This window comes from Balaenoptera acutorostrata, chromosome 4 (assembly GCF_949987535.1).
Source record: "Balaenoptera acutorostrata chromosome 4, mBalAcu1.1, whole genome shotgun sequence".
Lineage (NCBI taxonomy): Eukaryota > Metazoa > Chordata > Mammalia > Artiodactyla > Balaenopteridae > Balaenoptera > Balaenoptera acutorostrata.
In genome coordinates this window covers 74,725,993-74,739,155 of record NC_080067.1, presented here as the reverse complement: position 1 = coordinate 74,739,155, position 13,163 = coordinate 74,725,993, and the positions used below count along the sequence as shown (strand labels likewise).

At 34.3% G+C, this 13,163-nt stretch overlaps 1 protein-coding gene across 4 annotated transcripts in view; it reads left to right on the top strand.

The window, feature by feature from the left end:
- FGF12 (fibroblast growth factor 12) overlaps positions 1 to 13,163 on the top strand; it is a 555,783-nt gene that overhangs the window by 530,629 nt on the left and 11,991 nt on the right. For all 4 annotated transcript variants that reach the window (XM_007195196.3, XM_057545930.1, XM_007195195.2 and 1 more), the window contains one exon: positions 7,350 to 7,548. In XM_007195196.3, coding sequence (XP_007195258.1) covers positions 7,350 to 7,548 — 199 coding nt within the window. The remainder of the gene's footprint in view (positions 1 to 7,349; positions 7,549 to 13,163) is intronic.

Genomic DNA, 13,163 nt, shown 5'->3' with positions numbered 1-13,163 from the left:
CAAATGGTTAGTTTTAAATTATGCAGTTTTATAAGCACTATTTATAAATAAAACATATAAGCATGTGCATTATATAATGGACTGCAATAAAAAATGACAAGTAGAATAAATGAGTTGGAGAAAGGATGGAAAATATTTTTTGTGAATAAATTATTTGATCCAAAAGTGTTATATTTTCATCATGTACAAAATTTGTCTGCAACCTATGAATGAATGATTGTTATTGGTATAAAATTTCCATGCATTATATGTTAGCTAATTATATGGGAAAAACTTGATTTTAAAAGAAGGACAATGATTTTGAGAAGTAATATTTATCATTTTACTTAACCTTCACCACATGCTTTGACTCTTCTACTATGGATTTTTTAGTGACAAATATAACATACATAAATAAGTGCACAAACTGTATAGAACTCAATGAATTTTCATAAAGTGAACACACATGTGTAGCTAGCTACCAGATCAAGAAATACATCATTGCCAGCACCCAAGAGTCCTCCCCTTGCTTCATCTTACTAATTACCCTCCCTGAACAAAGTTATTGCTCTCCTGAGTTCTACAGTAGATTAGTTTTACCTGCTTTTTAGCTTTATATAATTGAAATAATATAGCATGTAGCTGTATTTATTGTTTGGTTTATTTTTTTCCGCATAATGTTGGTGAGAATCATCCATATTATTGCTTATAGTTGTAGTTTGTTTATTCTCACTGCTCTATAGTATCTTATTGTCAGAATACTTTACATATCCAGTCTACTATTGATGGTCATTTCAGTTGTCTCCATTTTGGGGCTCTTATGAATAGTGCTACTATGACCATTCTTGTACATGTCTTTTAGGGGATAGATAGTTAGAGATAGATAGATTGATTGATTAATAAATAGATAGCCTGATAGGTTTCATTGGGTATAAATCCAGAAGTAGAATTGTTGAATTATAGGATATACTTATATTTATCAATACTGCCAAACAGCTTTTCAGAGTGGTTTTACCAATTTGTTCTACCATCATTTACATATGAGAGGTCCAGTTGCTCCACATCCTTTCCAACACTTGGCATTATCTATTATCTCATTTTAGCTATACTTGAATGTAACCCATGATGGATTTTTCCAACTTTATTGAGGTAGAGTTGGCAATTAAAAATTGTACAGCTTGATGATTTGATATACATATACACTGTGAAATACTCATCACAATCAAACTAATTAACATATCCATAGCTACATTTTTCTTTCTTTTTTTGGTTTTTTTTTTTTTGTGGTGAGACACTATCTTATGATCCAGGAATCCCACTTAGGAATATATCCAAAGAAATGAAATCAGGATCTTGAAGAAATGTCTGCATTCCAATGTATATTTCAGCATTATTCACAATAGCCAAGATATGGAAACAACCTAAGCACCAGTCAACAGATGATTAAAAAAATGTGATATACATATATCTATATATAGATATATATAATTCAATCTTAAAAAGAAGGAAATCCTGCCATTTGCTACAACATGGCAGGTATTAGACAAAGTGAAATAAATCAGATGCAGAAAGACAAATATGTGGAATTTAGATATTTAGAATCTAAAATAGGCAAACTCATAGAAGCAGAGAGTAGAGTGATAGTTACCTGGGGGAGGGAGAAATGGAGAGATGTTGGTTAAGGGGTACAAAGTTTTAGTTATGCAAGATGAATTAGTTTTGGAGAGCTAATGTACAAGAATGTGACTATAGTTAACAGTATTATATTGTATACTTGAAATTTGCTAGAAGAGCAGATCTTAAATGCCTTCACCAAATTTTTAAATGTGAAAATTATTGCCCCTACTTTATAGATGATAAAACAAAGATATATCAAAATTAAATAGCACATCCAAAATTATGCAGCTAAATAAACAGAATCAATACTGTCACTCAGCTCTATCTTATCATGTAGTCTTTGCTGTTTCCTTAAAATATTTTTATTATTTACTCAAGAAGAATAAATTGAGTGCTAAATATGCTGGACTTCCTAATAAGCACTGATGAGGAACATGTCTTTGTGAGCAAAAGCTTGCAGTGTATAGGACAGGAGCAAGAAAAACCATCATGACACAAGGCAAAGTGCATTAAATACACTTTGGGGAAAAAAAAGTAAATACCATGAGAAGCTAAAGGAGGGAAAATTCACAATAACCTGCAATAACTGAGAAAAACATTTGCCATTATTTTATTGGATAGAGAATTAGAGAGGACAGTTGAACAAAGTACAATTTGAGGGTTAAGAGGTGTGAGCATGTCGAGGAATTAGTATGTGATGAAAACACTGTTGGCAGTGATAGTCAACCATGAAGGAAATATAACGTTTTATCCATACAGCCATCAAATTCCCTAAATTTCTGTCTCCTTATTCCTCATGATACTTATATGTAAAGGAGAATGCCATTCAAATAAGGGTGGGATGGGCCAAGACTGGCACAGTTAGAGGCTGGCTAAGAAGGAAGTGTCTCATCTTGTGCAGTGGCGGAGCCTGAGACTGATGGGAGAATCCAGAACCTGAATAGGTTATCAGTGGTCTAAGTGCAGAGAGAAGAACAGGAAGAAATATGGGAGAGGGATCAAGGTAGAGTGTGAAGCTATGAAGTTGGGGATCAGTGAGAAGAATTCTGGAGAGAGTAGATTAAAATCAGATGGATGGGGAGAGATTGAAAAGGGTCCTGAGTGCTGGTCTTGAGCTTAAGTGGTGTTCCATTATTCTCTCATCATCTGGAATGAAATGAGTGGGTGATCCAACTTTCCAAGACAAGGCTAGGATGAATAGGCATTTGGAATGTGAGAAGAATTGGTCATATAATGACTTGTACAATGCTAGAACAACAACAACAAGTTGTGCAAATGCTGCTTAAAATGTGAGTGCTCAAAATTAATTTCAAAACACTATCAAAGGTCATATTCATATTCTGCTGAAATGAAGGTCAGTTTAAGTTGAACAAATTAAAGATTTGGAAAGATTTTAGAGTAATAAATGTGAAAAATAAACCTAGCATTTCACATACTTACACACATGATGTGCATGTGGGTGTGTTTCTATTTCATCAACAAACATTTATTCTATAAGCCTTGCTATGTACCTACATGGAACTGAGCACTCAAGATTATAGATATAAGTAAATACTATTCGTGAGATGCAACATGACTACTAGTTAGTTTTACAACAGGGAAAATAACCCTCCTTATACTAGTTATTTACTCTGCTTTCATTATATGTCCTGGATTGAGATAGTCTAGGATTTTGTCACCTTGGCTCAAAGCCTGCCTATCTCCATTACACTTTAGAGTTATTATCATTCTGAACATAATTTTTATAACCTCAGAACCTCTTCTGAATATATGTGATTGCCCAAGTCTTTGCCAAAGATTTTTAAAATGTATGTGTATATGTTGCTTTAGCTATAGTAGGAACAATCTATGTAGGATAAAGCTTAACTTATGGCATAGGGTCCTGGATGCTGGAGCAGATATAATCATCTATGACAAAAACACAGAATTAAATGTCTAGTTACATGATTGATTGTATTTTTCTTGCTATAAGAAAAAGCTTAATAATAATGCATTGGAGTTCTTGTAAAAATTCTATAAGCTTACAACATGCTTTCATATCCAACCTCTTATTTTCCTTAAAATAACTTAATTTGCAGTTGAAAATATGAAATTCAAAGAAGTTTAACCACTTACCTAAAGTTACACAGCTAATATGTATGGATCCAGAAACAAAACCCTGATTTTCCTACTCCAAGTAGAGGACTCTTGATTTCTCATTACACAAATAGAGTGATAATAGCAAGTATATTGTAAATTCTTTGATGCCCAACTTTATATTGAAATTGTGAACATATTGTAAAGGTTGCACTTAGAATGATTGTCCAAGCTGGCTCAGTGTTCTTTAGGTTTTCCTCCCCATTTCTAGGAAGTTGGCTGTGCCCCACAGAAGTGCCTGCACTAAGCTTTTGCCATTTTTTTCCTCCTGAAATGTTTTTCCCTGGCCGGGTATTATCAATTGCCTAATTTCTGAATTCTGACTCTGCATAGTCCCTTTAAAATATTAAATGGGATACTTCACTTGACTTTTTATATCTGATTATCACCTGGATACTATATCTGGGCTCCCCATTCACCAACTCAGAACTTCAAGGCTCAATCCTTACCTAATGCTATTCCTGGCTCACGCTCCTGGGACTTCAGTCCCTGCCCAATTTTCTGGACTTTCGCTCTTCTAGGAGCAGACTTTAAACAGTTGTGAAACTAAATGGAAACCTAGGAGTTCACTATTTATTAAATAAAAATATTATTTTCATATGTATAAAAGACAGCATAGTAATTATACCTGGTGGGCATGGTTGTGATGATGGCTTGCCTCCAATCAACAGCTTGGTACCAAAGGAAGGCTTGGTTAAGTAGTAAGGAAGCATTGTGTGGCATTGGAAAAAGTACTGAACCAGCAGCCAGGGGCCAGGGTTCTAGCCCAGGGTCTGGATCTGCCTCTAATATACTATGACTCACAAAACAATTATTTAACTATCACGGGCTTCTGTTACTTTGTTAAATAAGGGCAGTAAGCAGCTTTCTATCTACAAATTTTCATATTTCTGTGAGGTATACTTATAAGTAAATAGGTATTACACGTATGATAAGATGTATTTATACACACAATTCCTTGCCCCATATATTTCTCCCACCTTCTATTATGAGGTCTGAAGTCTTATATGTAGAATTTATTCATTGAACTTTGAAGAGTCCCTTAGCATCTAGAGTTCATTAATATTGAGCTAGGCCTAGAAACAAAAGCTTTGAGATTATTTGGATTAGTTTGTTTTAAAAAATATAACTAATAAAATCTGTGCTAAATTTTTAGCTTTTTCTAGGTCTTTTTAACCTAATCCTAGAAGGAAACCAGAACTTTTAGATTATCTTATAAATTTAATCAGAATCACTTTGATTCCTATGCTTGGCAATGGTTAAACTCTGTCCTAATAATATTGAGACAAGGTCATAGGAGAGCCCATTGTTCAGCACACAGGACCATAATTTAGGATTTTTGTGTTGCCAGACAAGGAATATGCAGTAGTTTCATTCTTCCCCTTACTTTCTCTAGTTACTTCATTTATCTGATTTTTCATTTTTTATTGAGAAATAATTCATATACCATAAAATACATGTTTTTACACTATATGCTTCAATGGTTTTTTTCATATAGTTGTGCAATCTAATCCCAGGACACTTTCGTCTCTCCAAAAAAGCCATCACTTCCCATTTACCCATCTCCTCAGCCCTTGGCAACCACTAATCTATGTTTTGTCTCTGGATTTGCCTATTCTGGATATTTCATATACATTGGATCATGCAACATGTGACCTTTTGTATCTGGCTTCTTCCACTTAGCATAATGTTTTTGAGGTTCATCTGTGTTGTCACATGAATCAGTACTCCATCCTTTTTAATAGCTAAATAATATCTCATTGTATGGGTATATCATGTTTGTTCATCCATTCATCCATTGATAGATGTTTGAATTGTTTCCACATTATGAATAATGCTGCTATGAATATTTGTGTACAAGTTCACACGTGGAGATATATTTTCATTTCTCATATGTATGTACCTAGAAGTAGAATTGCTAGATCATATGGTAACTGTATGTTTAACCTTTTGTGGAATTGCCAAACTATGTCCCACAGCTGCTGCATTATTTACATTTTTACCAACTAGGTATGAGGATTGTAGTTTCTCTAAACCCTCAGCAACACCTTTTATTGTCCATCTTTTTTGATAAGGCCATCATAGCAGATGTGAAATGGTACCACATAGTCAATTGTTTCTCTGGTTCTTAAGCCACTAAGTTTACTTAAAACTGAGAGTATTCTGTGACATCATATTTTTATTATCAATAAAATTATTATTATTGAAATATTATTATTATTACTATTATTATTATTTTAATGGGTGCAACCACCTTTCCATCTCCCGTCCCATATTTTTTTAGTCTCATTTTTTTGGATCTATAACTTTTGAACCATTTAAAATCAACAGAGTCCTTTCGGCAGTGTCTTTATCCTTGAAGACCTTCATCCATCCCCACAGATGCATCACCGTAGCTCCCTAGAAGTGAAGCCAGGGGATTAGTCTGCAAGAATCACCTCCAAGGACATGGTTTCAACAGCTTTAGTTCCACATATTCCTCAATAACTTAACCCCAGGTGTAACTGCATTAAATCACTAGGGCCTTTCATTGAAAGTGTTACAAGGAAGAGATTCTTCTAGCACTTAGTGAAGACGGCAATGACTATTGTGAATATGTTTGACATGTAGGATTCTTATTTACTTGTAGCTGACAAAATGCTATCACATTTGTTTTTCTTCTGCTTTTCTTTGAAGGGGAGGAATTTCTTCTTTCCATGAAATACATTTTGTTCATTTGACATGTTAGGATTTGATTTTATTGTATTGATTATAAAATCTCATTGTAAGTCACTGAACAAGACTCAGGCAGAAAAGGTGAACTTGAGAGTCAGTGATTGTGAAGCAATAAATGTGAGTTCTGGCATTGATGCAGTAATTTTGCTGTTGTTGTTTAACTTTGTATTAATCATATAACCTTTTGGTTGTCTCACTTATCAAATGGTGAAGGTGAGGTAGAGGACTTTTAAGGTTCCTTCTTGAACTAAAACTCTCATATGTTTCACTAGAGATCATACAGTATAGTAGTAAAATTTTTCTACTACTTTTTCCTGATATTTTTACCTGAAATTTTGATTACTAAGTTAAAAAAAAAAATGTTTCAAAGAAATTAACAGGAAAGTTACTGACGTTAAGCAAAGAGGTAGTATACTAGTGATTTTATGGAACAAGCTTTGAGTATTTCATAGATTTGTGAACATATAGGGTAGTCCCTTCAAAAACGTCTGCTGAGCCTGTGTGTGCTGTGATTGTGTTATATTTTGATTCCCACGGTTACATTTTACATGCTAAGGGCCACAAAAATGCACAATGGCTATTCTCTTAAATTTTCAAAACATTATACTGAGATCAGAGCTTGGACATGGGCACAGTCTTGAGTGATATTAACCAAAGAAATGATTCAAGCCTGACAGTTGTGTTCTGTGGAGTAAGGTTGTTTAGAAAGGAAATCTCGTTTCTTGATTTTGTATGATAAATCTTTAAACCAAATGCTAATAGAAATTACGTGCAAGTATTTCTCATTTTTTCTTAACAGAGGACCTATATTTCAGGCTCATTGGATTTAAATATTTGCTGATTCATTATTAAATCCTTTCTCTCTTTTGTATCTTCCTTTTTTTTTTTTTTTTTTTCTTCAGGATGTTTTCACTCCAGAATGCAAATTTAAGGAATCTGTGTTTGAAAACTACTATGTGATCTATTCTTCCACACTGTACCGTCAGCAAGAATCAGGCCGAGCATGGTTTCTGGGACTCAATAAGGAAGGTCAAATTATGAAGGGGAACAGAGTGAAGAAAACCAAGCCCTCATCACATTTTGTACCAAAACCTATTGAAGGTACAAGACAAGCTTCTTTTCTTTAGACCCTGACCTGTGTGTTGATGCCAGTTCCGCTCCTTGACCTTTCACTCAGTAGATTGTTTGTCATGCAACAGATCAGAACAAAGATTCAGAAAACACAATAGTACCTCTTCCTATCAAAAAATAAAATTCCATTAAAAATACTTGACACTTAGAAAACACTGCTTGAATATAGAGGCTAGCAAGTTCTTGAAAGTAGAAAAATAGTGGTAGTGACCATTTGGAATGTAATTTCCTTTTTTATTGAACACAATAATTTAATTTCTCAGGCTACACTCTTGAAAAAACCAATAATACTATTATAATGCTTTAAAGTTTTCACAAGTCTTTTAGAAATATGTTTATATCCTAACTGCTACATCTTTGTGAACAAATCTCATAATATAATGTATTAATTTTTATTTGTATCTTTTAAGGAAAGAAAATAATATTCTATTTACTGTGCTAATAAATATTACAGTTTCAAAATTTTATCCCTCTCAACTGAGCCTGTAACTTCCCCTCCCTTGATCAGTTAATATAGTGTTCATTTATTTCAATTGATCAATGGAATAAATAATTTTATGCTGAAGAAACCCATTTTTGGCAACTTGTTCCCTAAGCAGGATGAGAATCTCCCATTGAGGTGACCACATTTACTGTATTCAGTCAAGCTTTTTAATACAGGCTAAGAAAGCAGCAGTGGAGTGGACATTTACCAACATAACACTCTTCTCTAAAAGTCACATTATAATCACTTAAGACATTAGTTCAGCTTCCTCGTCCAAAGAAATGAGAAAATTGAGGCAGTGCATTGCTATTCTGTGATTTAGCCAGGCTTACTGTCCCCTAAATATCTATAAGGTATGGTCAGTCCACCAGTGTAGGGACACAGTGCCTGCTGCAGATTACCTATGACTGTAACAGTCAGCAAACATTTGTTAAATCAATACTATGTTCAAAGCACTGGGGGAAATGTGACATTCAAAGCTCCTAGTCTTTCTCAAGCCTCCCCTCACACCCTGTGCTTTTAACCACACAAAACAGAACTTTCTTCTGTTCTACATTTTTACTACTTGTAATACATTTTTACTATTTTGAGCTTTATGTAGGTTTTTTTTTTTTTGCCCTTCTGTCCTCAACATTTCCATTCATGTGTCTGGAGAATGCCTGTCAGTCCTTGTAAAGAATTAATTCAAGAGTTAGTACTTCTATGACGGCCTCCCTGACTTTCTTCAAGTAGAATTAAATATTCTGTCACCTTATTATTGTATCTTGTTCTCTCTTCTAGAAATTATCACATTGTATTAAATTCACCTATTTACCACTCTGTCTCTTCTTATCCATAATTAGATCACTTGTTAAATGACAGAATGTTTTATTTTTCTCATATCTCCTTGTATCTTGTACAATACGTGACATATCATAGAGAGATATTCAATAATCATTGTCAACTGAATAAGTGAACAAGCGAATGAACAAATGAAGACATAGGTAAGTATAAAGACAAAGAAGAACTACATTCTCCAGGAAACTTTATAATATCCTTGGAGATATGAAGTATGTTTACTAATGGCAGTAGTATAATGTAAAAAGTGATGGACTAAATGTTGCCGGAAATTATATTGGGATTTATAGAAAAAGCCAGCACTTCCACCAAAAGGAAGATATTGGAAAGTTGGTACTGAAACATACCTTCAGGGCTAGGTCAGGTTCAGAAAATTTGAGATGAGAGGTGGGGATTAGGTAGACAAAAACACTCCAGGTGCAGAGTGAGTAAACTATTAAAACTATTGCACCATTTTTATTTGTGCATTTAAGTTGATTTTTTTGTTGTTGTAATAAAAGTAGTGCATGCTCATTAACAATTTTTGGAAAATTCAGGAGAGTATAAACGAAAAGTAAAAAATCCTTGTGTTTTGTTTATTCCTTTTATGAATAATGCATTTCATACTAAATCCCTCCCCCCCACCCCCAAAAAGAAGAAACACCTGTAACCTACCCTCCTGATCATGACTTCTGTCTGCATTTTGGCTAATCAAGCTTCTTCTTGGGTCTGTATGATCAGGTACATATTTCTAAGAGAAATGTATACAATTACCGTGTTCCGAGTTTGAGAGCTGCCTTAATTCTTCATATTTGCTGCATTTCAGTACAAATGTGGGAAAAGAAAACCAGACATTCCCAGTTGTATATGTTAGAATTAGGTTTGGTTGTGTACAACACAAAACCCATGTTAAGAGCAGCTTAATCATACAAAGTTTTATTGTCTCACCAACCAAATCCAGAAACCCGCTGTCCAGGGCTGGTTCTGCGGCTCTGCAATTGTTAGCGACCTTGGCTATGTCCAGCTTTGAGTGCCACTCTCGTTTTGTTTTTGTTTTTCAAATAGCTCTGCCTTTTTCCCAGTCCTGATGGCGATATCATTTTGAATGTCAGGATTCCCAAAATTAAGCTCCGTCAGTGTGAGGATCTTTAAGTCATGCACTGGTTGCTTGATAATAATAACCCACCAGCCCCTTTCCCTTCACAGCTTCACCCTCCATCCTGTGTTTAGAACGTAGGCGGTGTTAATAAGGGGTTGCAGGGGCATCTATTCAGACAGATGGATGGACTTGATATTTAAACCCATTACCACGTACATTGCACATCAAACTTTACTTACCCTCTCCTGGAATTTAAGACAACAGTGCAGGCTTCACCATTCCCAGTTTTGTCCTTTCAGAGCATTGTTCACACCACAGATAAGTAACTCCGCCAGATTTAATTGTCTGGATGGTGACCTCCCCCTTTAGCTTCAGATACACGAGCCAAATACTCTCTGACAAAGAACGAGAAACAATCTCTGCCTTTTCTCCTCCCTCCTCCTTCAAGGAGTTCATTGCTCAGCTCTTGCAAGTGGTTGGATATTCAGAATCTAGTTCCTTCCCCCTGAAAAGAATGTGTGCGCTTTCCAAGATTTAAGCTTCAAGAACTTAATCCTGGAGTGAGAAATACATTTCCAAAGTGAAATTAGTAAATATCAATTGCAAGCCATTGCTACAGAAATACTAAACTTGGACTAAAGGAACACTTAACCAGTTTCTACCGATTTATTTTCTAGTGGGAAGATAAGACTAACACAACATGCACATATACTCACACACCTTTAGGACAGTTATAGATTACCCGTTCTGTGTGTTAGAACTGTTGCTTTAAGCTAATAGAACCTAATTGAAGTCCCAGCAGTATATAATGTAGATCATTGGTTCCCAAACATCAGTATCAAAACCATCTGGAGTGGTTTTAAAAGCTACCAATTCTCAGTTCAAATCTCCAAAGGATTCTGATTTTATCGTCCAAGCTATTTTGATGGCAACCAGGTTTGAGACTCAGTGTTCTAAACTGAATTTGGTGTTTCAACGCTCATTTTGATCCAGTCTGGCCATAGGCCATTATTTAAATGTATTCACATTAGTATGATCTATATATTGGACTAAGCCTAATCTAATATAGAGTAAATTGTCACTCTGACACCATGGAATTAAATATATTAAACACATTAATATATTTAATTACCTTTCCTACTGCTATTAGGATGGTTGTACTTTAGTGCTGGGTTAAATCACTATACGGAGTTAATGGAGGTAATACCAACTATTGTACCACATTGATCACTAAGAAAGAGTAACTTGATAGTAATCAATTAGTCAAGGATAAACAAATGTCTAATTCTTCTAATAAAAATTTTACCAATGATTTGCTAAGTAATTTTGCGAAAATAATTTTTTGCTTCAACCTAGGTAATCTCTGGAGATGCAGTTGATTATAAATTCCATCTATTTCACAGGAATAATATGAAGATTGGCGTTGTAAGAAAGTTGGATCTCTCAAATCTGTCAGATCAATGCAAAGAGCCTTTTTCATTTTCCCTTGGAAATTGGACATTGTGTTACTGTGTTATGTACTAGAGAAAGGCTGTAAGGCGTGGTATTGAATAAAGTATTAGAGACAATGAAAATTGAATTTGGAGGGAAAATAATAATCTCTTCAAAATCTATGTACTATAACACCAAAGAAGTGAATAAATCAGGAGTCCTGATTTTGTAAAACTCCTATCAGGAAGATACTAATGGCAAATTATTTTGATGTTTTTATTTCAGTTAACTTGAAAGAGAACTAGACGGTTTGTTTTCCAAAATCCTCTTTTGGACGCAACCATACTAAAAGACAAAAAGAGAAAGATGTAGTAAAAAAGTACTTTTGATGCTCTTGAATGTTTCTATTACAGAAAAGATAATAGCAGCATCTCTTTCTCCACCTTTTGAGTTTGGGATCTCTGCCAGGCTGTGACACCTTCTTTCCCCAAACCAGTTAACTCATTCAAAGCAGCTTTTTCCTGGCTTCAAATTTAGTCTTTAATAAAGCCCTCCTACCTCTCCCTGACATATTCTTCTTCTATATCTATCTCTTGCACACGAATACTGCTTCTGATCTCTTTCTAAATGAAGATATAGATCTTTTTGTTCACAATGTCTCTTAACTCTTTATAGTAAATATTTACGGCATACTGGGTGCATCCTTTTGACAATACATTGCATCTGAACCAGCACATAAAGTTCTGCTACAGTTCCAAAAAGGATTCTATGTGACATTAATTAAGGTGTGAAATTGCTTCCTGTTAATTTCCCACACCCTTCCATGATCTGCTATTAAGACAATTAAATTTCTTTAATGGTCCATTAACTAACAGAGCAATCTAACCTTTCCACTTGGAAATTACAGCAGGCCAAGGAAAATTTGATTAAGTTGGTAGTAATAAAAATATTAGTCATATTTCATTCTTCTTTGATGGAAACTGATAGAGCATGAAGTTTCTTTTTTTGTTTTGTTTTATTTTTTTATTTTTATTTTTTTCAATTGACAAGGAAATTTAGTTATTTCTGAGATATACATTTTAAAGTAATAACTAGAATTATGACTTATAACATTATACCAGAACATATAAGATTTTTAGAAATTTCATGTAATGTCTGAAACATTTATATTGACATATGTCCATACAAATAACTCAAAGAAAGTTTAGTATTAGTTATTTTTGTTTGTTTGTTTGTTTGTTTTTATACTGCAGGTTCTTATTAGTCATCAATTTTAGACACATCAGTATATACATGTCAATCCCAATCACCCAATTCATCACACCACCATCCCCACCCACCGCAGTTTTCCCCCCTTGGTGTCCATACGTTTGTTCTCTACATCTGTGTCTCAACTAGCATGAAGGTTCTTTATAAAGTGTCATTTATGAGTTTTATTAGAAACTGTAGTTATCTTGCCTCCATTTGGAAAACAGAATCTGTCAGCAACAACTACAATTGCCCTCCACTCAAGTTTTACAGCTCTCAATTCCAGAGTAATGTTGACACAAAGATTTACACCTAGTTCTTCCATAACTATCAGAATTTTCAATTTTTAAATGATTTACAAGAGTCCAGCAGTAATATAAAAGTAATCATTAGTAGCAGTTGTACTACTTTACATTTGGATGATTTGTTGTTATTTTCAGCATTCTTCCTTAACAGGAGTATCATTTGATAGTCACTGACATTTGGAAGGATGCAGATTAAGAATAT